The following is a 26,351-nucleotide window of genomic DNA, read 5'->3' on the forward strand; positions in this document are numbered from 1 at the left end:
ACCAATTTTCGCTTCAGAGGTGTTCACACACAGCAGTGAAGGCTTCACAAGAATCTGCACATTTGATCCATGGTGAAATCGCGCCATTTTCATAGCAAATCAGCTTTTCCTTGGCAGCAAAATGATAGGTACTTTTTCACCTAGAGAAATGCCCTTCTTTCAAGGAATCTGGAAAAAAATAAAACTAGTTCTATGTCTCTGGGGATTGTAATCCAGTTTTTATAAGAAGAGGCCCAGCAGGTAAAAATCCTACTGGCCCACTTTGTGACCGGGAGCATATTCCTTAACCCTTCTCGTTCGACAAAAGGAAAGGTGGAATCGGGGCACATGCAATCCTTCTTTCATATTTATCACAAAGGTGTCCTGGAATGCCTTCACGTCTCTAACAGCGCACAACACACAGAGAAGAGGTCTGCAAAAGGGCAAATTGTTGTGGATGCAACTTGAAATTTTGCCTCAATGTGCTCTGCTTTTAGTAGTGTCAGAGGCAGCAGGAATTTATTCATGCAACCTGACTGATTTGCAGACTGGGAGTAAATGCTAGGCCTTTTGCAACGATTACCAAGAGCCCCCTTCAGTAGAAATGATCTACTGCCTTCCTGAACCACATTCCAGTGGTGGCTTGAGGAGCGAGCCCAGCTGAGCCATTCTGTACACTTCTGGCCAGGCTGCGATTTATACTCAGATGGAGATGCCAAAGGCTTTCAGAGGAAGAAAGAAGAGCATTTCTCTGGAAAATTTTTTACCAGAACTAGAAACCAAACTCTGGTCTGTCACTAATATTTTTCTTAGAAAATAATTCTTTCTTCACAGCAGAAAGAAATTAAAAGGTAAGTTATCTTCCTGTAGTATTGTTACATATGATTGCTAAGGATCTCCCTTGACCCCTTAAGAAAAATCCTCACATGATTTTTTCCTTCAAGTGGTACATATATCCTTTCCCTAAGTTTCGGTATTCAGGACACAGTCCACGGCTTTTGGTTACTGAGCTTACGTCATAAATGATGCAGCTTCACTCTGTGAATAACATCTAACTGCGCTCATGAGGAGTCCTATTACCACAGGCCAAACTGAGGGGAAGTGGGAAGAGGAAAAAGCAATTCATGTGGGGTTTGGTGGCCACCAGCCATTTCATTTTCATTTAACAAATGTAGGATTTTAACATGGAACCTTGAAAAATAAAGTGGCTGAGCCAGAAAAATGTCAGTTTGACTCAAATTTAGCATTAGGTAGTCAAAGAGTCTTTGTTACTATAAAATTGTATATATATATATAATTTATATATGTAATATAAAATTATTTTTATATATAGTACATAAACTACTTGACCCTACTAAATATAACTATATATATATACACACACTACAATTATCAGTCTATTTTATTATCAAATTATATATAAGAATAATAAAATATTTTGTTGTTGTTGTTTAGTCACTACATCATGTCTGATTCTTTGTGACCCCATGGACTGTATCCTGCCAGGCTCCTCTGTCCATGGGATTTCTCAGGGAGGAATATTAGAATGGGTTGTCATTTCCTTCTCCAGGGAATCTTCCAGACGCAGGAATCGAACCCACATCTCCTGCAATGAGAGGCAGTTCCTCTACCCTTGAGCCACTAGGGAAGCCCAATGTAAAATGAATAATATAAAATTATTTATATATATATATATATATAGTACATATACTACTCTTGATCCTACTAAATTTAAATACATATGTAAATATATATACACACACTACAATTGTCAGTCTATTTTATTATCAAATTATATATAAGAAGAAAAAAGTACATATATAATAATATATGCTATTTGATCCCACAAAACTATTTTTCAGTAATAACAAATATTTTCCTTTTTCTTTTCCTGGGAGAAAATACACCTAAGATAGTTTACTGTCATTGCTTTGCTGAGTTTTGCTGCCTTTCTAAGAACAGATTTGAGGCATCAAATGTCACTGTGTAAAATGGAAAGGGTATAATGTTTAAAGGAGATGGTATAAAATTAAGAATGATGACTAGTCATCATATCACATCCTAGCAAACACGTAAGTATGCCCACACACCTATCCCAGGGAAACACACCACAAACTAGGAGGGCTCCGCTAGGAATTCAGTGTGTGAAGGTACCAGGGAAGGCAGCATTGTGGATGGTGACAGCACGATGTCTGTGGCTTGAGGGCCCTGCTGCCTGCAGATTCGGGCATAATTTGCTCTGATCTCCACCAGTTGCTTTAACTCTGTTAAAAAAATTATTTTGAGAGACAAGTCAATGTATTTATAGCAAATAATTAAAAGTTCAGGATGATGAAAAACTCGAAGATCCTTCAGAAACCCTCGACTCCCACGCCAGACTCTCTCATTACACACTTGACTTGCTTATCACATCAGATATGTGTTAACATTCTTTGGATTTCTACAGAATGGCAGTTGCTAGAGAGGGCTTCCTTCCAAGCTTTTTATAAAGCCTGAATTGGAAGCTAACCTAGAAGTGGTCTAAAAATTGAGCCCACTGAAAAGATGGTAAACACAGCATTGAGAACCGTGTTCAGAGTTGAAGACAAATGGCATAAAGCGCTCTTTTAATTTTGTTAGGGGTTTGTGTGAAAGACACCATTCTAACAGTGTCTGATTTGTTTTGCCAAAACAAATCCATTTTTCGAAGACCAAATGTGATTCTTTGGTGACTTTCACATGCTGAATGTTTTTACATTATAGTACACAAAATAAGTTCTTATTAGGCGTTTAGTTTTGAAAGTCCCAAGCTGCCTTATTTTCTACTACATACTTAAGTCAGTAGGTCACAGAAAAATTATGAACAGCATGAATCATTAAACGTCCCTTCACAAGAGTCTATATATATATGTATATATATGCTAGTAGCATTTCTCTCTCTTTTTTAAAGCATTCTGAGTGTTTAGATTTCTACCAAATGATTATTTCTCATTTAATTATTTCAGGAAAAACAATAAAATGGCAGTTCATATAATAAAATAACTTTCTAATAGCAACTAAGTTAGACTCTCTGCTATCAGTTAGATTTTCTAGAACATATACCACCCAATGAAAAGATCTTAGACAACTGGGGGAAAACACTAACACTTTCACCATTAAAGGAATATGAGGATCCATTTTAAGAGGAGAAGAAACAGCTCTTTCACATCATAGTAATCGATGTGGTTAAAGAATTGAAGATGCAAAAATGAATGTCTATATAGCCTTGTCAAAGGTCTACAGAACAAGGAATAAAATGGTAGGAAGAATAATGTTTGCATTTTCAGTTTTCTTTTTGCAGTTTTTATGGGTAACAAGCTTGCTTCTGGGAAGGTAGCCTACATTTCTCTCTGTGTTTTGGATACCTCTCTGGCTAGAAGGCAATGGCACCCCACTCCAGTACTCTTGCCTGGAAAATCCCATGGACGGAGGAGCCTGGTGGGCTGCAGTCCATGGGGTCACTAGGAGTCGGAGACGACTGAGCGACTTCACTTTCACTTTTCACTTTCATGCATTGGAGAAGGAAATGGCAACCCACTCCAGTGTTCTTGCCTGGAGGATCCCAGGGACAGGGCAGCCTGGTGGGCTGCCATCTCTGGGGTCGCAGAGTCGGACACGACTGAAGCGACTTAGCAGCAGCAGGAGCAACTGGCTAGGTTGCCTGTTATTTATCTGAAAGGCCCAGTGAATACAGTGGGGCCAGGAGGGTGAGGTCCAAGCAACAGAAGGCCACCCCAAGAGTACGAAAGATTAAGCATAAATAACGAAAGGAGTAGGAAGGTACCTTCTATCACACCACTTACTATTCAATTACTTCAAGTGTGTTCATATACTTAACTAGATCCAAAACTCTTTCAGGGAAGGAAACCTGGCTTACACTTCTTTTATTGGCTATGGAATACAGAAAGCTGTCAATTAGTACTTCCTGTTAAGAACAACATCACTGGTTCATTCTAAGTAATTCTTCTAAATAATTACATAGTGAGGGTCACCAAGAACTGGGGTGAGGTGTTATGGTGAATGATGGGGACAAATACAAAGAATATAAAGATTAATGCCCTTCTTTGATGTAGGATGGTGCTGGGGGAATCTGTGTGGTATCCTCAGAATAGTGTTAGGTATCCCAATAAATCCTTGTCTCCCTGCATTTTAGTTTTCATTCCCATATTTTTTCCCTTTCTAGGCTAAGTGTAAAGATAGGATTGCAACTGTTTTAAAATTTTTTTGGTTTATATATCTTATATATTACATAAGTCCGTCTAGTCAAGGCTATGGTTTTTCCAATGGTCATGTATGAATGTGAGAGTTGGACTGTGAAGAAAGCTGAGCGCTGAAGAATTGATGCTTTTGAACTGCAGTGTTGGAGAAGACTCTTGAGAATCCCATGGACTGCAAGGAGGTCCAACCAGTCCATTCTAAAGGAGATAAGTCCTGGGTGTTCATTGGAAGGACTGATGCTAAAGCTGAAACTCCAATACTTTAGTCACCTCATGTGAAGAGTTGATTCATTGGAAAAGACCCTGATGCTGGAAGGGATTTGGTGCAGGAGGAGAAGGGGACGACAGAGGATGAGATGGCTGGATGGCATCACCGTCTCGATGGACATCAGTTTGAGTAGATCCCGGGAGTTGGTGATGGACAGGGAGGCCTGGCGTGCTGCAGTTGCAAAGAGTCGGACATGACTGAGCGACTGAACTGAACTGAACTGAATAATAATTTTATGGTGGCTTTTAGAAGAGATAAACTAACATTAGTTATTTTTAAAATCCCAGGTAATTCATTTCTAATTTTTTTTTTCCCACATCAAGTGGCATGTGAGATCCTAGTTCCCTGGACCAAGGATTGAACCTGTGACCCCTGCAGTGGAAGCACAGAGTCTTAACCACTGGACTGCTATGGATGTCTCCTGAATCTTCTGATTTCTTTTAAAATGTTATCAATGTTTTTCAGGATATCCTGAAAATTCTGTCTTTGTTAATGTAGACCTACCCCAGAAAGGGGTTTTAAATTCCTCAGGATAAGTAGGATGAAAGACAAGAATTGGTTTAATACCAAATGTTATGTTCTCTTCCATTTCTAACATTTATCAAAAAAATTATTGAAAGACAGACAAGATAATAAACAAGCATATATTTACTTATTAGTAAACAAAATAAATCTGTAAAGTGTATTTGTTTTTTAAAGAAGCATTAAGTTTTAAATAACTTGCAAAGTAGGAAATCAAGGATGCCTGACTTTCCGCAGGGTGCATGCTAAAAAATGAATACCTTCAAAGAAGGCCTTTTAGAATTTCTACAACTAAAGCCCCTTGGATAAAACTCAAGACTAACAGAACTTTCGTTGAATGCTTTAGATTAAACAGTGTCAACAGTGAGCTTCCAGCAAATAAACACATGGAATTTAACTTTAGTAATATGGCATACAAAAGTGTGGAGTAGGATAGTCATTAAAAATCATCATGATGGGATATAAAATTCAGTAAAAAAAAAAAAAAAAAAAAGCTCTTTGAAGAAACAAGTGAATGCTTTAATTCTTCAAAAACATGATGGAAAAGAAATCATCACTCATACCTTGCTGAGTTCTAAAGCTACGCCCTGTAGACACACAGATAACCATGTCTCGCTCTATGTCATCCCAGGAGTGAATTGGCTCTCCGTCGGGGGTGTACAGTGCTCTGGCCGGGTGGGCCAGCTTGAGACGAGAGGAGCAGTCATTCAGCAGCTGAAACACAAAGAGACACATGCTGGGTGGGTGTGGGGTGTCACAGCATGTTTAAGTATTAAAGAAGCAACTCCTTGAAGAGAACTATTATCATGATATAAGTATTCATTTTATTTATAATTGCTAGAAAGAGGTATACTGTGTAGCAAAGGGAACTCTACTCAATACTCTGTAATGACCTATATGGGAAAAGAATCTTAAAAAAAAAGAAAGAGTGGATATATGTATATGTCCTGATTTACTTTGCTGTATACCTGAAACTAACACCACATTGTAAATCAGCTATACTCTGATAAAAATTTAAAAAGAAAAGAAAGAGGAATAGAAGGAGATGAGAAGGGTTTACAAATGTTCCTTAATGCGGTTAGACAGTGAGGAACTTCAGTGCTTTTCAGTAGACTCGTCCTTCTTGTTCTCTTCAGTTCAGTTCAGTTGCTCAGTCGTGTCTGACTCTTTGCGATTCCGTGAACCACAGCACGCCAGGCCTCCCTGTCCATCACCAACTCCTAGAGTTTAATCAAACTCATGTCCATTGAGTCGGTGATGCCATCCAACCATCTCACCCTCTGTCGTCCCCTTCTCCTCCTGCCTTCGATCTTTCCCAGCATCAGGGTCTTTTCAAATGAGTCAGTTCTTTGCATCAGGTGACCAAAGTATTGGAGTTTCAGCTTCAACATCAGTCCTTTCAATGAAAACTCAGGACTGATCTCCTTTAGGATGGACTGGTTGGATCTTCTTGCAGTCCAAGGGACTCTCGAAAGTCTTCTCCAACACAACAGTTCAAAAGCATCAATTCTTCAGCACTCAGCTTTCTTTATAGTCCAACTCTCACATCCATACATGACCACTGGAAAAACCATAGCCTTGACTAGATGGACCTTTGTTGACAAAGTAATGTCTCTGCTTTTTAATGTGCTGTCTAGGTTGGCCATAACTTTCCTTCCAAGGAGTAAGCATCTTTTAATTTCATGGCTGCAGTCACCATCTTCAGTGATTTTGGAGCCCCCCAAAATAAAGTCTGCCACTGTTTCCACTGTTTCCCCATCTATTTGCAATGAAGTGATGGGACTGGATGCCATGATCTTAGTTTTTTGAATGTTGAGCTTTAAGCCAACTTTTTCACTCTCCTCTTTTACTTTCATCAAGAGGCTCTTTAGTTCTTAGCTTTCTGCCATCAGGGTGGTGTCATCTGCATATCTAAGATTATTGATATTTCTCCCAGCAATCTTGATTCCAGCTTGTGCTTCATCCAGCCCAGCGTTTCTCATGACATACTCTGCATATAAGTTACATTGTTCTCTATTTTTCCATACAGAAGAGACTCCTTGCTGTTCAAGAAATGGCTCAGTGTGAAAGATCTTGACTTGAAGAATCTAGATTTGTGAGAATAGCTCAATTTTTTTTTTTTTTCCAATGAGCAAGGTGCTAGAAGGACAAAAGCATTGACCTGGTTCTGGCCTTTGTCTGACCTCAAACAAGTCAGGCAATGTGCCTATGAAAGAGTCTCTTCAACTATAAAATCAAAGTTTTAGTCTAATACCTCTTGGATTCTATGATTCTATTATCATCAAAGTTGTTTTTTTTTAATTGGTAAATTAAAAATCTATCTGTTAGAGCCTAATTCAATTTCTTTCAATTTTCCTTGAAACAGTAAAAAAACACATGCCCAGATGCAAAGTGTCAACAGTTTTAAAAAAGATCACTGAACCTGTTGCCAGACCCCTAAGGGTGGTTCCATTAGTGTGCATAAGACTTTAAGACAGAATATATAAGCAAGCAGGAGGAAAGTAAGACATTTCCACACACCTTGCTTGTATGACTTTTACCTATCATCCAGGCCAGACAGCAGCTCTCCCAAAATGAAAGAGCCAGGTTCGCATGAGCCCCAGTCACCTAATACTTCTTTTTATACATAAAATTAGGGGCTACAACTCACAGCAATTGAGTTGTAGACCTGGGCAACTTATGGCATCTTGCATCTGGAAAATGGTTCAGAAATATGAAGGAAGACAAGAGACAATCTCTCTATTGCATGAGATAATGCAATTCAGAGACTGAATTTTTCACCCAGTATTTTGAGCAAGGGATGGATGCACTGAATTGAGCAGTAACAGAAATTATCCCAGAATACATTCCCATTGTAGAGGAGGTAGACAGGAGCAGTGGGAGGAAAGACTTAAATGCAGTCCTACACCCCTTGCTGAACAGTAGCCAGTCAGCAGCAATTTGATTCTGATTCAGGATCTACAGGAGGATCCTACAGTTCCCAAGTCAAAATTTAGGGGAGCAAAAGAGAACTAGTGTCTCCTGTCAATAGAGCTCTCCTTGTACACGGAGATATAAATAGAAAAATGAACCTCAGCAATAAGAGGATTGTGAAAATATTCTACAACATAAACAGTATCTGTACACAAGGTGAGGAGGTTTTTTTTAAAAGATTTAGAGCACAAATACATTTTAGAGTATCTGTATTGTGCTCCCTCAAATTTTAATAAAATATGACTTCCACAGACACACACACACACAGAAGTGAGATGACCACAGCTTAAAGGAAAGGAGCATTGCTGAGACACAGGCAGAGATAATGATGGTGATGGTGATGGTGATCATCATAATAGCAGTTTAAATTTACTGGCACATTTCTATGGGCTAGAAACTTATTTAAAAGTTTCTAAGGATAATCTAATTTTATTTTGTGGGAATAATTATGATCCTCTTTTTCTTGGTGAGAAAAATGGAGAAGAGAGAGGCTAAATATCATAACCAAGGTCACACAGCTGGTAAGAGAAGAAACAGAGTTTTAAATTGATATGAATAGAGAGCTGAATGAGAGGCAATGAAATGAAAGATTCAGCAGTAGAATTAAACTCTGTCTTTAAAACAGAAAAAATGCAGACTGAATATTATAGAAAATCAAATTGCATTAGAGAGGACTAAGTTGAGAAAATCTCCTAGGATATAGAGGAAGAATAAGACAAAATTTATAAGAGAAAAGTTAAACATTTGTCACATCAGGACATCAGATATTAAACCTATATTAGTGGAGAAGAATTCAGAATACATAAATTTTAGAAATTATTAAAAAAAAAAAACAGAAGAAAATCCTCTTTTTTCAAACATGTCTTCATATCAAATAGGTTAACCCAAGATATGGCAAAGTTAATGAAAAAATGACTAATATTTAACTTTAACTGGGTTAAAAGTAAGAATTTCAGACAAGAGGGGAAAATTCAGTTATGTTTAGACCTGTTTTCTGCAACAATGACTACTAAAGAAAATGAACCTTTTAGGGGAAAAGGTTTCAGTGTAAGAATTCAGTTTCCAGCTAAATTATTACTTTGGTTACAGGAAACAAAAGATATTCTTATATGTAGAAAAATTCAGAAAACATATCGCTCAGATACATTTCAGATTATTTAAAAAAAAGAATGAAATTCCTTCACTATGGAAAAGTCATGGTATAAAATGACTCATATTAAGCAGGAAGATCACTAGAACATGATATAACTGTTATAAAAAATGGTTAGAAAATAAATCAATTTAAACTTTTAAAATAAGTCTTTATAGGGAAAATAAAAATGTAAAACATCACTAAAAAGGGACATGGAAAAGGAAAAAACAAAAAACAAAGCATTCCAACTTTCTATTTATGGAGGGGAAAAGATCCTGTTTCTTCTTTTTTCCATCGTTAAGAATATTTAAGACCTTCTAGAACTAACACCCAAAAAAGATGTCCTTTTCATTATAGGGGACTGGAATGCAAAAGTAGGAAGTCAAGAGATAACATGGAATAACAGGCAAATTTTGCCTTGGAGTACAAAATGAAGCAGTTGAAAGGCTAACAGAATTTTGCCAAGAGAATGCACTGGTCATAACAAACACCCTCTTCCAACAATACAAGAGGAGACTCTACACATGGACATCACCAGATGGTCAATACCAAAATCGACTGATTATATTCCTTGCAGCCAAAGATGAAGAAGCTCTACACAGTCAGCAAAAACAAGACTGGGAGCGGACTGTGGCTCAGATCATGAACTTATTGCCAAAATCAGACTGAAATTTAAGAAAGTAGGGAAAACCACCAGACCATTCAGGTATGACCTAAATCAAATCACCTGTGATTATACAGTAGAAGTGACAAATAGATTCAAGGGATTAGATCTGATAGAGTGCCTGAAGAACTCTATCAATTTCTGCCTCAAGTCAGGCTTCAGCAGTACATGAACCATGAACTTCCAGATGTTCAAGCTGGATTTAGAAAAGGCAGAAGAACCAGAGATCAAATTGACAACATCCAGTGGATCATGGAAAAAGCAAGAGAGTTCCAGAAAACCATCTACGTCTGCTTTATTGACTATGCCAAAACCTTTGACTGTGTGGATCACAACACACTGTGGAAAATTCTACAAGAGATGGGAATACCAGACCACCTGACTACCTCCTGAGAAATCTGTATGCAAGTCAAGAAACATCAGTTAGAACTGGACATGGAACAACAGACTGGTTCCAAATCACGAAAGGAGTATGCCAAGGCTGTATATTGTCACCCTGCTTATTTAACTTCTATGCAGAGTACATCATGAGAAATGCTGGGCTGGATGAAGCACAAGCTGGAATCAAGATTGCTGGGAGAAATATCAATAACCTCAGATATGCAGATGACACCACCCTTATGGCAGAAAGCAAAGAACTAAAGAGCCTCTTGATGAAAGTGAAAGAGGAGAGTGAAAAAGTTGACTTAAAACTCAACATTTAGAAAATGAAGATCATGGCATCTGGTCCCATCACTTCATCACAAATAGATGGGGAAATAACAGAAACAGTGGCAGACTTTATTTTTCGGGGCTCCAGAATCACTAAAGATGGTGACTGCAGCCATGAAATTAAAAGACACATGCTCCTTGGAGGAAAAGTGGACATCACATTAAAAAGCAGAGACATTACTTTACCAACAAAGGTCCATCTAGTCAAAGCTATGGTTTTTCCAGTAGTCATGTATGGATGTGAGAGATGGACTATAAAGAAAGCTGAGCACCAAAAAAATTGATGCTTTTGAACATCAATTGGAGAAGACTCTTGAGAGTCCCTTGGACTGCAAGGAGATCCAACCAGTCCATCCCAAAGGAAATCAGTCCTGAGTATTCATTGTAAGAACTGATGCTGAAGGTGAAACTCCAATACTTTGGCCATCTGATGCAAAGAACTGACTCATTGGAAAAGACCCTGATTCTGGGAAAGATTCAAGGTGGGAGAAGAAGGGGGTGACAGAAGATGAGATGGCTTCATGGCATCACCAGCTCAGTGGACATAAGTCTGAATAAACTCCAGGAGTTGGTGATGGACAGGGAAGCCTTGCGTACTGCAGTCCATGGGGCCGCAGAGTCGGACATGACTGAGCGACTGAACTGAACTGAAGGATATTTATTTTTACTACTATTTCTGTTGTTGTTCAGTCATCAGTCGTATCCAATTCTTTGCAGCTACTTGGACTGAAGCATACCATGCGTCCTTGTCCTTCATTATCTCCCAGAGTCTGTTCAAACTGATGTCCATTGAGTCAATGATGCCTCATTGACTCATCCTCTGTTGCCCGTTCCTCCTCCTGCCCGAAATCTTTCCCAGCATCAGGAACTCTCAATAGTCTTCACCACACCAGAGTCCTAAAGCAGCAATTCTTCGGGACTCAGCCTCCTTTATGATCCAACTCTCACATCCATATATGAGTACTGGAAAAACCATAGCTTTGACTCTACGGACCTTCATCAGCAAAATGATGTCTCTGCTTTTTAAATACACTGTCAAGGTTTGTCATAGCTTTTCTTCCAAGGACCAAGCATCTTTTAATTAATCAATACAATAAAACAAAATCAAAATAAAAGAAATAGTTCTTCTGAAAGAATAGGTAAAATCATCACTATATGAGCTTAATATGATATCATTCTTAGAAAATTTATGTAAATGGATGAGAAATTAACAAAAAGAATGCTTAATAAAGTTGTCAAGCACAAAACAAATTATAAATCATTGATTGTTTTTTGTTGCTGTTCACCAAAGATATGTATTTAAGAAATACAGTAGGGGAAGTTCATTCCAACATCAAAGCTGCTCAGAGTGACAATTAATTTAAAATATTAGGCCCTTATAAAAATCTTAAAATTTTATTGAAGGACAAAAATATTTATATATATATATATAAAACAATGTCACACAATTCAATCTGGCTTCAAAGATTGAATATTCTAAAAGGTGTCAATTCTTATGAAAGTAATAGCCTAACACAGCTATAGTCAAAACTTTTGTAGGATGATTTTAGGGTGCTGAGTCAACTAGAAAATAGTCAACTAGAAAAATCAACATGGCTTCCCTGGTGGCTCAGTGGTAAAGAATCTGCCTGCCAATGCAGGAGAAACGAATTCAATCCCTACTCTGGGAAGGTTTCTCATTATATGGAGCAACTAAACCTGTGTATTGAGCCTCTGCTCTAGAGCCCAGGAAACTCTTACAACTAAGCCCACAGGCTGAAACGACTGAAGCCCACATGCACTAGAGGCCGTGCTCTGCAACAGAAGCCGCCTCAATAAGGCCACGTGCCTTAACTAGAGAGCAGCCCCTACTTGCCACAACTAGAGACAAGCCTGGGCAGCAATAGCCACAGACTCAGAACAGCCAAAACAAATGAATACATAAATGAAATTTTTAAAAATATCAACAGGCAAGGAAAATTAAGTAAAACTGAAAAGTACAACAATAGGAAACTCTTACCAGATTTTAAAGTATATTAAACTATAATAATTCTAAAAGTATCAGATAACTTAAAAGAAGACGCTAATAAGAGTTCAGTATATATAATCAGAAAGTTTGTATTCCAACTCAGTGGGAAGAACAAAAATGATTATTCGGTAAGTAGGGCTGAGATAGTAATTTTAAGCCCAAAATGAAGCAGAGAAAATAGCTTCACTCAAATTTTACACCAGAAAAAAGTTTCACACAATTTAAAAAGTAAGAGGGAAACAGACAATTATAAAAATCTTAAGAAAAAATCAGATGAATCTTTTTTGTGTGTTTGTCATTTTTATTTTTATTATTATTTTTAATATAAATTTATTTATTTTAATTGGAGGCTAATTACTTTACAATATTGTATTGGTTTTGCCATACATTGACATGAATCCGCCATGGGTGTACACGTGTCCCCTATCCTGAACCCCCTCCCACCTCCCTCCCTATCCCCTCCCTTTGGGTCATCCCAGTGCACCAGCCCCGAGCACCCTGTATCATGCATCAAACCTGGACTGGTGATTCGTTTCACATATGATAATATACATGTTTCAAAGCCATTCTCTCAAATCATCTCACCCTCATCCTCTCCCACAGTGTCCAAAAGACTGTTCTATACACCTGTGTCTCTTATGACACGAAACAGTGAAAGTCACTCAGTTGTGTCTGACTCTGCAACACCATGAACTGTAGTCTACCAGGCTCCTTTATCCATGGAATTCTCCAGGCAAGATACTGGAATGGGTAGCCATTCCGTCTACAGGGAATTTCCCTGACCCAGGGATCAAACCCAGGTCTCCTACATTGCAGGAGATTCTTTACCATCTGAGTGACCAGGGAAGTCTTATATGATATAAGGATAGTAAAATACTATTGGAACTTGAAAAAGTAAGAACAAACTTTAAAGATACATTAATTTCTGCACATTAAAAAATCTCTCAGATACTGTGGCAAATTGGAAATTTGTTATAATAAATCTGACCAAGTTATGCATAGCTTATTGCCATAGAAAAAAAAATTTATATTAGTGTGAAAAATATTCACAGACTACTAATAAATGGTAAAAATAAAGCAAAACAAATAAAAATCACTGTTACAAGTAATTAATGACATATAAATTGAAACACAGATATAACATTCTCTCCTGTCAACTTGCAAATACATATTTCTAAGTGACTGCAATTAGCATTGTTGATTACTCATGTAAACAGCATGTTAGTAGGAACTCTCATTCAAACTTGTGGGAGCATCAGGTGCTGAAATATTCCTAGAAAACAATCTGGTGATAGCTGTCAAAATTCTCCAGCACATCTACATAATTTGACCTAGAAATTCTTCTAAGAATTTATTTGGCAGAGATAATCAGAAATTTTAAAAGGATTTATGTGTAGATATGTTATTTGGATTATGTTTTATGATAGCAAAATTAGAAACAATCTAAATGGCAAACAATAGAAAACTGGATGAGTAAGTAATAATCCAACCATGTGATAGAATATGATGATGCCATTGAAAATAATGTTTTGATAAAGAATATTAAATTATGCAGGCAAAAAGTTACAAGAGCTTGTCTGATGAATAATTACACATATTAATATAATCTAACATGATGACAATGGCAAACAAATGTATAAATATATAGAAACCATGTGAATAGATCTACTAAAATCATAATAATTGTGGTTATTTGTGGGAGTCAGAATTTTCATTTCCTTCTTGGTGCTTTTTCTGTTTCTAATTTTAATGCAAAAATGACTGTATGCTGTTCTACAATTAGAAAATATAACAATAATCTATTCTTCAAATAATCCAAAATTTCATATTAATTACAACAGATTCACATGGTTTCATACAGTTTCATAAAATTTTTCCTAAATTTTCTGTAGTAATAGTAGCTATCTTCTGCGTAGGCTGCCTAAACGAATACCACCAGTTCTGGAGCCTGCTAAGTCAAGACCAAGCTGTGGTTTAATATGGTTTCTGGTGAGAGCTCTTCCTGGCTTATAGACAGCTGCCTTCTTGTAGTGTTCTCATATGATGGGAGAAGACAGAGAAATCTGTCTTTCTCTTCTTATAAACCCGCACATTATTTCAGGTTAGGGCTCCACCCTTAAGGTCACATAACATTAATTACCTCTTCAAAGCCCCGTCTCCAAATACAATCACATTGGAGGTTAGGATTTTAGCATAAGAATTTGAAGTGGGAAAAGGGGGACCACAATTCAGTCCTAGCAGCGAATATTATGTATTTTTTTCTGCTCCAAGGCAACCAAAGAGTAGGATGATAACTGAGTTTCTACCTTGACTGGGAGAAGTGGGGAGCTGTCCTAGAAATATGTAGATAGGTCTCTGGAAGAAATTCCTGCAGCTTGAAAAAAACCAGATGTTGCTGCCAAGTCGCTTCACTTTCGTCCAACTCTTTGCAACAGATTGTAGCCCGTCAGGCTCCTCTGCCAATGGTATTCTCCAGGCAAGAATACTGGAGTGGGCTGCCATTTCCTTTTCCAAGGGATTTTCCCAACCCAGGGATCAAACCCGGGTCTCCTGTATTGCAGGCAGATTTTTTACTGCCTGTGCCACTCTGGGAGGCCCTGAAAAAAATCCTACATAAGGATAACTCTTATATTTTCCCTTACTTTACCACTAAAATGTCACTAGTGTATAGAAATTGTGTTTCCTGTTTATAATTAGGTGGGCGCCTTCATGCTAAATTGTTAAATTCATCCTAAATTGCCTGTCATGTCCTACTGTTTGTGACCCTATGGACTGTAGCCCATCAGGCTCCTCTGTTCAGGATTCTCCAGGCAAGACTAGAGTGAGTTGCCAGGCCCTCCTACAGAGGCTCTTCCTGACCCAGGGATCAAACCTGCATCTCATGTCTCCTGCACTGGCAGGCAGGTTCTTTACTACTAGCACCACCTAGGAAGCCCATTATAATCAAGGGAATGAATGTTACTTAATAGAAATATATACCAAATACAAACAGGAGTTAAATCTATAGCTGTTTCACTTGGTTTTCACGAAGATCTATTTTACACCAGACTCAGTTAATGAGTTTACAAAAATCTTAAAAAAAAATAAATTTGGGAGGAAAAAAACACATTTCAGTACAATTAGGTTCTAAAATGTCCAGTTAACTTTTGACCTTTAATGATGTTCTTAATTCTCAGCTTTTCAAATACATGTAAATTTACTCAAGTTCCTCCTTTAAAGTGGGTAATATAAATTACATGTTTAAATTCTGCAATAACAAAAGCTCATAATAAACGAACAATGTTCTTTACATAATTCTTCACCTATTTTGTGAGTTTTCATAGACCCGGTACTCTCAGGGTGGTACACATGGGCACCACAGAACTATTTCATATTCCCTGAGGACATGAGGTACTGCCCTCTACAAATTAAAAAAAAAAATCTGTTTCTCATTCATTCAGCTTCCACTCATGCATTCAGAACTATGCTTGGCTGTGAGAGAGCACATTGGTTTTGAAATTCTGTGGAATAGGAAAGATATTGCAGGGATGGGAGAAGACAGATGCTATAGGACCATAGAAGGAAGGGCTTGGATAGTCATAAATCAGAGAAATATGATGGCCCTGAAGAAAGAACCACTAACCCTGTGGGGGTGGGGGAGGCACTGATGACAGATGACCCTACATCAGTTGGAGATGAGAGATGCTCCAGCCACGTTCAAAGACTGAGTAGGAAGAATGTGGTTAAATCATCCAGAATAGCCACAGCAGTGAAAAAAGTTGAGGGGAAAACCTGCATTAAGGGATTCAAACACCATCTGGGGGTTTCGTTGTAGAAAGTAGAGGGAAGCACTCTGAAAAGCATTCTGTTCCTCATTCTTCAGGTAAAAGTACCAGCCACTGAAACTCTGAGCTTCTCTGGAATCGGCATTGTTAGCCAGATTCACCGTAAAATCTGAACCCTACTCTTCCTGTATTCATACCCACAGTCCATTTTCCTGGAGTATTCTTTACAGGCTGATAGCCTGAAAAGACACATTTCTAATTGATCACAAAGAATCTCAAACAGATCCCTAAAAACAAAAACAGAATGGAAAAGGAAAGGAAGGAGATTAGAAAGAGCATTTTTTAACAAAACAAAAGAAGAAATGATGTGCAGAAAGCTTTCTAGACATTGCCTAAGTATCCTTCTGTACACCAAGCCCATATTAATCTCCTCCAAACATTGGCTTTACTATGCCATTGTTATTCAGAGACAACTAGTGCTCTTGCGCTTTAGTCTGGGGTAGTGTAATGGACTGAATTGTGTCCTCCCCAACACTCAGGTTAAGAGACATTAGAGCGTGCTCTCTCTCTCCACATAAGGACAGAGGAAAGGTTGTGTGACCACACAGTGGTGAGAAGTCAGCCATCTGCAAGCCAGAAAGAGAGTCCATATGAGAAACCAACCCTGATGCCACCTTGATCTTGGAATTTCCAGCTTCCAGAAGTGTGAGAAATATATTTCTGTTGTCTAGGCCACCCAGTCTGTGGTTTTTTTGTTACGGCAGCCCACGTAGACTATGCAGAGAGTATATGGTCTCCACCATACATGCTTTTAAACAATTTCTCCAGTTGTCTGTATCTCTCCCTATTTCTTAGTTCAAGTACCATCTATTAATACTTAATTGGTTTATGAATCTAACACCCATACCTCTGTGTGTGCTGCTCCTCATCCTTACTCTGCCTAAATGTTGACTCTTGCCCATTGATCAAATTCCATCAGAGGTCCTGATCGAGTCCATTGTGGAGCTTTCTCCTTCACCCCAGGTGGGCACGATGTTCCCTCCTCTGAACTACTATTGATCTTCCTGCATGGATTGCTGATCTGACCTTCATCACATGCTATTGCTGCTAAGTCGCTTCAGTCATGTCCGATTCTGTGCGACCCCATAGACGGCAGCCCACCAGGCTCCCCCATCCCTGGGATTCTCCAGGCAAGAACACTGGAGTGGGTTGCCATTTCCTTCTCCAATCGCATGAAAGTGAAAAGTGAAAGTGAAGTCATTCAGTTGTATCGGACCCTCAGGGACCACGGGAAAGTCCATGGGATTTTCGAGGCAAGAGTTTTGGAGTGGGGTGCCATTAGTACTTCTCTAAAAGGAGTGGCAGCTCCCTTAGCAAATGCATTCTTCTTACAATCTGGGTTCAGCATAACAAAATATGGAACACATAGAAAAACACATAATAAAGAAAGACTGTCTCTATTAGATCACTAGTAATAAGACCATCCAATAAACACTTCCAAAAATAAAATCCATCCAGTCTTTTTCTTTAATGTGTGTGCATACATGTTTATAGAATTCAACTCTATGTGCTTTATAGTATGCTTCTTTCATTTAGTATATCTTGAACATCTTTACTGTCATTATTCTTTCTAAAGTTGATTTTATTTATAATATCCCATTCTACATACTATAATTCATTTAACCAGCTCCCTATTTGTGTTTATTTATAATATTTCTATGCTATAAATAACCTATGATAAATACTATTATCAAATAACCTTTGCAGAAATTCATGAAAATATCCTTGGGATAAGATTCAATAACAGAAGTGCATTTTCTTATGATTTGTATAGCCACATGGTCCTGCAAAAAGTTGTACTCCTATTACCATGAGAGTGCACATTTCTTTATAAGCCTAAGTAAAGCTGGATGTATTTCCAAATGTTTTGCCAATTGTAAATATGAATGTAATGAGAACACAGTTCATGTGCTATTTTATGTCTCCTATTGCTACCACTACTATTGAGGTTAACCTGTTGATTATACTACACTATAAACTTTTCAAACTCTTTTCACACACATAAATTAGAGTAATACTTTATAGCATCTAGCACAGTGACCTTTATGTACAAAGCTCATAAAAAAACTATATGGTCATGCAATAATATGTATGGAGTGCCTTTTACATGCTACATGAGAGTCACATAAATCCAAAAGTCATTCCTTCACTAGGTATATGTACTTTTTATAAAAGTTACTCTAAGTTTTTGCTCTCCTGAGTTTGAAAGTCCATCTTTAATCCTATTGTCTCTGCTCTACTCTTTATTTATTAATCATTTCATATTCCCTCACTAACATGTGAGCTCTTGTTGCAATGGTCAGGTACAATTTAATAAACTGTGATTTTCTGAGAAATGTTTCAGCTTTTTTATAGAAATTGTTCTAGGATATTCTCTCCTGAAAAAGCTCTCATTCATTTTTAAAAAAATCACTTTCTTTTTCTTCATGTGTATAAAGTCCCTTTGCTTACATTCCTAGTTTTGAATGTATTGTCTGCATTTTTCTCTTTCTCAAGCACAGCAAATCTGTTTTCAACTTCTGAGATGTAATTGCTTTCACAGTTCTTATTCAAAGTCCCTGTCAAAGAAGGGTTGTCTCCATCACACTCTGAATCACTAGCCTTGAGGGGCACAGCCCTTCTGCAGCGCCCCTGACACTCTAGGTGCCCCAGCAGCCTCCATGAACTCCTCCAGGCTCATCTGTTGCACTGTCTTGCCTTTTCCTCCATCCTCCACCAACATCTCATCCTTATGTGACTTCCTCTTATCCCAGAAAAAGTTATAAAAAACATTTCACAAAATAATAATAAGAACATTTTTACAATGTATTATAAGATATCACTGCAACAAATAAGAATTTTTGAAATTCTACCAAAATCCATTTCCTAGGTACCTAAAGTTTTTATTTAAAGCTGAAGACAAAATATCAAATTTGAGAATTGTATCCTGATATTGCAAACAATAAATGAACTGCTACTCATCTTTTCCTTAGTCTTTTACTTTTGGAAAGTGGAAAGTCTGCCATAATTCTCAGACTCTGGGCATCAAGAATATGATAGGTTTCCTCTAGTGAATACTGTGGTTTTCCCCACAGAGAACATATCTAGAGGATAATCACGCTTTTGTGAACGAGGCTTAAAATGGAAGAGGAAAACTATTTTAAATTATTTTCAAGTTTAGATTTTACTCTTTGACTGCAGAGGGTTTAACTGTTACTGTTCTCTGCCAGCCAAGTGTCATTCTGGTGCACACATTACGTCACGCAGAGCTGTACTCCAGATTTTCATACACATAAATTCATTTAATCATCATCTCAACCCTGTGATGAAAGTATTACTCTCCCATTTTACAGATGAGAAAATGAGGTTTAGAGAGGGAAAATAATTTGCCTGATCTAACAATCTAGAAATGTCAGAGTTGGCATTTGAACCTAGCCTTATGAAACATTCTCCTTTCACACTAAATTTACCTCTGAAATAGTTTTGCCCCAGGCATAAGTGCCATCTTCAAGTCTGCCTCCGTTTAGGTAAATCCATACTCGTTTTGCATTGGGCTGTTTATACAGGTTGCTCTGCTTGAATGCTGTACATTTAGGTGCAATGAGAGAATTTCTCCTGGATTGCAGTTCTTGGACTTCAGAAAGGTGTGCCTGTTAAGAAAAGTCCAGAGAGTGCCATGGTTAGAGAACTGTCTGTTTAGTGTGTGTGTGTGTGTGTGTGTGAAAGACAGGAATATCTTATCATTGTACGTTATGTTGAAAAAAATTTAGGAAATACATTACCATCTCCTATCACTGATTCTTCTGTAATTCCCCTTGCTTCAGTGAATCACTATAGGCAATAATAGCCATTAGAGTAGTAACAATAAGGCACTTATTTTGGCAAAGTACTTAACTTTCATTTATAATTTAGAGAAATGAATAGAGATGTGTTTTTGGATTTGTGCATGGTGTTTCTCCTACTGAGTGATTTCTCTGCATCTAACAAATGAGTTTTTTATTAGAATCACAACATCATTTCCTTTAACCAAGAAACGCTTAAGGGAATGTACATGACTGTTGTTTAAATCTTTACTCTCTGTCTTTTAAAATACAGCAGCCACCCTTATACTCTGCCAGATCCCTGCCAGGCAGCTTTTCATCCTACTTCAAGCATGTCCTAGTTCAATGCTTTGCATTCATTCCCTGGTCAGTGATTTATCCTTCTTAGCTTGGCAAGAAGTCATATTTCTAGCAATGTCAATTTCTTTTTTTTCTAGTAACCTTGACTTGGGCACACGCCTAAGATTTAGATTGAACACATTTCACGATTTGAGAAACCCTATTAAATAAGAACACATCATTTTGATGAAAAACTTTACAAAGCAAAAAGTTTTCTCCAGTCTCTATCCCCAGCCCTCTCTCAACCGCTGACCTTTCTTGTCTTGACTTTTTTATTTCTGGCAATCCTGACTGATTAATCAACTGGACTGAAACTGCTTTTTTGAATTCCTCACTTCCGAATGTCTCCATTGCAATTAGTATTTTGCTCCTTCCTCTTTTTACAGATTGAGACATACCCTTAGGAGTGATGAGCAATGAAGCCATAAGGCTCAACTTGACTACACTTATTATAATTACCTTTGTACATATCCACTGGGCCTTTTTCTCTTCTTTGCTAAGGTCATAATTTCTGGTCTCCATTCAAACAAAACAGACTTTCCTAGGAGCTGGCTGTCTCTTAGATAGCTACTCTCCAAATGCCAACTCAATGCTTGGCATATGCTTATGTGGTCATAACCGACCAGATGCTAAGAATAAATTAATAGCATAATGTAAAAAAATTTAATACTGTAGTTTTAAAAGCTTATAAAAGAGGCTGAGCCTTTAATGTCTGGAGTCCTAAAGAGCATACCTCTGTATGTCTTATGAGATCCATGAGTTTAATTTCCTCTTGAGTCTGCTCAGTCCAGCCTCCTTCCACTACCACCAGCTGCACAGGGCTTTTGTTGGGAACCATGGTGGCTGGCTGACATGCTGCTACCCGCCGCCCTGGGGAAAGAAGTCACTAGAAATGTTGTTTCTGATGATAGGCGTTCAGATTTCAAATAAATTGGTTTGGCTTTCTATGCATAAATCATTCCACTTGGGAGCAGAGGCTAAAATACTAAATATATCATAAAAGCGAAGATGCCTAAGGTAATAAGATCTAACAATGGTTCTTCATATGGGAGCTGGAGGCTTTAAATAGCCAGGATATGCATACTCACTGTACAGATAAAAAAGAAAGATAACATGCTGACTTCCACACTGGCCCCAGCCTCTCATCCACGATATGGTTCAGTGGTAATTTAGTCAAATAGAATCCATGACCTATATAGCCCATCATCTCTTCCAGTCATGGAACATATGTTTTGTTCTCTTCACTAATAATAAGCCTTTCCCCCACAATTAGCTTAGCAGCCTGGGGATTAAGTATTTCTAAAATAATATTAACCCAAGAGACAGGAGGCCTTTTTTTTTCCTATCTAATAATACCCCGCGAGCACGATTAGTTTCTGACACCTCTGCTGTGTCCTTTGCGCTCTTAAGAAGCTGTAATAAGAGAAAATATTTATTAGAATACTGTATTCTAAAGAATCACAGGCATAAGTTAATAAGTGTGGTGATTTGTATTTATGTATTCTTTCAGCTAGATGACTTTCAATCATTATAAAAGAGGTTTAAAGGTCACACTTATTAAATTGTTTCCTTTTTCTGGGTTGAAGATATACTCAGCACTGAGTCTCATACTCAGAGAAGTTGATCTCCCAACTTTTTAAGGTACAAATAATGTTTTCTCTGGTATATCCCTTCTAGAAATTGATGCTGAACACCAGCTATGAGTCAGACATGGTGCTAGATGGTGCCAATACAAACATGTAGGAGACCAAGCCCTTGCCTCTAAGGCTTACACTTTGGAAAGGAAGCCAAATGTCAAGGAAATGATTACACCAATAATTGATTGTAAGTGTGTTGCACCCCTGAAGTACAGGGTGTGTAAAAAATCATGTAACAGGCCTTTCTGACCTAGTCTGCTGTGTCAGGGAAGGCTTCTTTGAGAAAGTAACACTTAGATGGATAAAATAATAGAAATACTGAAATGAAGTCAAGTCCTAATTTTGTCGCCAGGGGGGTCTTAACGTGCAGGTTTTCATACCCTGACTATGAACATGGCCCTCTGGAAATAACTCAGTATTTGTAAAGGATAAAGCACTGGTGCTTTTATAGCTCAAGTTTGTGAAAATAGATCCAGCAATAAAAATACGTGGCAGCAATGACTTTTCAGGGAAATCAGAACTCTATGTACCTTATTATCATTCATATGCAATTTATGGATGTGAAGAAAACATAATTGAGTCAACAGCCAATGAATTCCAGTGACAAGGCCATTAGCCAGCATGCTTGGGAGAAGAGCATAGTGGTGCCAGAAAAATGCACAACACGAATTTATGTTAAATATAGCTTTTAGCTGACTCTATTCATAATGTGCTGGTAGCATTAATTTAGGACACATAAATTCTTATGGATAATATCTCAATAAATATTTTATTTGTAATGCATTTTGAACACTACAATTTTGCTTAACTAAAGGCAGTTCTCTGATAGTTTATCATTTACACTGTTGAGAGCCAGGATCTGAACATAAGAAACAGCAAAAAACATTATGCATTATTTGGTATTTGTCAACTTGTTTCTAATGTTCTTAAGAAAATGAAAGCACTTGCCAGTGCCTCTAACCAGCATGTTTTGGAGGTTTATAATGTTTTAAAAGGATATAATGTCATCACACGGAGAAGGCAATGGCACCCCACTCCAGTACTCTTGCCTGGAAAATCCCATGGATGGAGGAGCCTGGTGGGCTGCAGTCCATGGGGTCGCTAAGAGTCGGACACGACTGAGCGACTTCACCTTCACTTTTCACTTTCATGCATTGGAGAAGGAAATGGCAACCCACTCCAGTGTTCTTGCCTGGAGAATCCCGGGGATGGCAGAGCCTGGTGGGCTGCCGTCTATGGGGTCCCACAGAGTCGAACATGACTGAAGCGACTTAGCAGCAGTAGCAGCAACGTTATCACAAAAGGTGTGGGTTTAGGGAAAGGTTTTCATAGCAAACTATTATTTATGTAGGTAAGAATAATAAATAGAAACCCCAAAAATGGACTCAATAAATTGTTTTTTATTTTTGTTATATTTTCCATATTTTCTATTTTATTTACATGAGATTGGGGAGGGGCAAATCATGTGTGTGTGCTGTGTGCTAGGTCACTTCAGTCATGTCTGACTCTTTGTGACCCCATGGACCATAGTCCACCAGACTCCTTTGTCTGTGGGATTCTCCAGGCAAGAATGCTGGAGTTGGGGAAATCAAATCTAACTATTAGAGCACATGAGTACTTTGCTGTTCTTTCTGACTATCAGTCTCACGTGAATAGCTCTCCTCAGGCCTCTTCTTCATCGGGAGGGCCCATTCTGTTCAGCACCACACATGCCTAAAAGGATTAGCCCACCTCACTTGGGATTTAGTTAGCAGTTCCATTTAGCTCTCACACTAAATAAAATGTTCCAGCATTGCCTTTATATGTAACAAAGGTGATACTTTGGCCTGATCTGCCATCCCTCAGTTTTGTTTATCAGTTTCTAAGACCCTAAGTGGGAAAATGGACAGCCTTCTCAGTATTTATTGAATATTTGTTCTATGCTAAGCATGTATAAATATTTGACATCTATAACTTAATCATAAAAATTGTACAAAGTTATTACTAGTATTTGATTAATATTAGCAAAGATCATGCTTACAAATGAAAGTAAAATCAGCTTAGTACAGTATATGCTCAGTGAACATTTGCTGCATTTACCAATGGCTACAATAGTAAGAATGATGCTAAAGCTGAAACTCCAGTACTTTGGCCACCTCATGTGAAGAGTTGACTCATTGGAAAAGACTCTGATGCTGGGAGGGATTGGGGGCAGGAGGAGAAGGGGACGACAGAGGATGAGATTGCTGGATGGCATCACTGACTCGATGGATGTGAGTCTGAGTGAACTCCGGGGGTTGGTGATGGACAGGGAGGCCTGGCGTGCTGCAATTCATGGGGTCGCAGAGAGTCGGACACGACTGAGCGACTGAACTGAACTGAACAATAGTAAGATATAATCAATTTCATCACTATTCATATCTTCCAAACCTCCTCTTTCCTCCAATACTCAAGAAGCTCACAATCCAACAGGGACTGCAGTTAACTGAATTTAAACTTGTTCTTATTTATTCTCATAATCCCAACAATTATTAATAGAAAAGACCATCCTCTGAATAGGTATTTTAATAAGACCTATTCTGAATTTACATTTAACAGCAGAAAATGTAACAGACAAGATTTATCTAAAAGAAACTACATTAATGGATTCCCCCATAATGGACACCATCTGACCAAATAGACTGTTTTCAACAGTGATATTGTAGATGATGCCAACTGAATTTTAAAATGTCTTTTTAATGCTGAATTATAATAAAAGTTAAAGACATAATATAAAATCAGAATTCAATAAAAGCAGCTCTGCCAGGTACTATTTTTAACGTTACTTTCTATTGATTTAATTGGATAAAAATTAAAATAGAGCTTAGAAAACTCATTGGGGTAAGTGGTTGAAATTCCGGTTATTCTTTAATTAAATAATTCCACAACTACTCAGAGGAAAAATAAGGGTATAGGAAAATTTATAACATAACATAGGAGAAACAGTCATATGATCCAGTATGTAATAAAATGATACGGGCTATCAGATGGGAGGTTCAGGATATGATAAACCATACTATTCCTGACCTAGAATATTAGGAAAGTAAGCTGAAAAGTAAATAATGAGAAGTGATCTAAAAAAGCAGGAGAGAGAACTAAATTGTGTCAAAAGGAAACTAAATTGTATCAAAAGTTCAGAGTTAAGAAAGCATATAAGTCTGCTGCTGCTGCTAAGTCACTTCAGTTGTGTCTGACTCTGTGCAACCCCATGGGTGGCAGCCCACCAGGCTCCTCTGTCCATGGGATTCTCCAGGCAAGAACACTGGAGTGGGTTGCCATTTCCTTCTCCAGTGCTTGAAAGTGAAAAGTGAAAGTGAAGTCGCTCAGTCGTGTCCGACTCTTAGCAACCCCATGGACTGCAGCCCACCAGGATCCTCTGTCCATGGGATTCTCCAGGCAAGAGTCCTGGAGTGGGGTGCCATTGCCTTCCCCACCTATAAGTCTAGGGGACTGAAAAAAAAAAAAAAAAACTCCACATGGGTGGAGTGGAATGAATAAGGGGAGGAAGAAGTTTCCAGAGAACCAGATCATGAAGGACAATATTAAGGACTTTCACTTTTGCCATAAAGATAATGAGGAACTTTGAAAGGTTTTATGCCTGGAATAGTGTAACCCCTTTGCCTTTCTGCATTATCACTCCAGGTCCAGAATGTCACCTTTATGCATAGGATGGATACCACTATCAAGTTGGGAGGCAGGGAGATCAGTTAGAAAGCTGGTCCAGTAACCCAAGGAATAGGCAACAATAGCTTGAACTTGGATAATGATAGTAGGAAATAAGGCCAGTAGAACTCATTTGAAAATAACACATTCAAAACAATAAGACTTAAGGATATTTGCTTAAAGATAGTAAGAGAGGGAAATGCCAAGGATGACTCCCAGGTCCTTGAGCTGGAATACCTCAGTGGATTGTGGCAATGTATATAGAAGAAATAAAGGAGGCACTGGTGTTATATATAATATGATATGAAATAAAATAGTGATAAGATAACTTCCCAGGTGGCTCAGTGGTAAATAATCCACCTGCCAATGCAGAAGATGCAGGTTCAATCCCTGGGTCAGGAAGATTTGCGGGAGAAGGAAATGGCAAGCCACTCAAGTATTCTTGCCTGGAAATTCCCATGGACAGAGGAGGCTGGCAGGCTACAGTCATGGGGTCACAAGTTAGTGACTAAACAACAACATGGTCATCACATGGGGATATGGCAACTTTAGTTATCATAGACGTGTCCATGGTACCT

At 38.1% G+C, this 26,351-nt stretch overlaps 1 protein-coding gene across 4 annotated transcripts in view; it reads right to left on the bottom strand.

Moving 5' to 3' along the window:
• Positions 1 to 1,742: 1,742 nt before the first annotated feature.
• Positions 1,743 to 26,351, bottom strand: part of DCDC1 (doublecortin domain containing 1) — a 469,884-nt gene continuing 445,275 nt past the window's right edge. For all 4 annotated transcript variants that reach the window (XM_061381012.1, XM_061381013.1, XM_061381011.1 and 1 more), the window contains 4 exons: positions 21,189 to 21,325; positions 19,766 to 19,945; positions 5,568 to 5,718; positions 1,743 to 2,243 (listed from right to left, as the gene is read on the bottom strand). In XM_061381012.1, the coding sequence (XP_061236996.1) occupies positions 2,095 to 2,243; positions 5,568 to 5,718; positions 19,766 to 19,945; positions 21,189 to 21,325 (617 nt within the window). In that variant the 3' untranslated portion in view covers positions 1,743 to 2,094. The remainder of the gene's footprint in view (positions 2,244 to 5,567; positions 5,719 to 19,765; positions 19,946 to 21,188; positions 21,326 to 26,351) is intronic.

The sequence above is a fragment of the Bos javanicus genome, chromosome 15 (genome assembly GCF_032452875.1).
Source record: "Bos javanicus breed banteng chromosome 15, ARS-OSU_banteng_1.0, whole genome shotgun sequence".
Classification (NCBI taxonomy): Eukaryota; Metazoa; Chordata; class Mammalia; order Artiodactyla; family Bovidae; genus Bos; species Bos javanicus.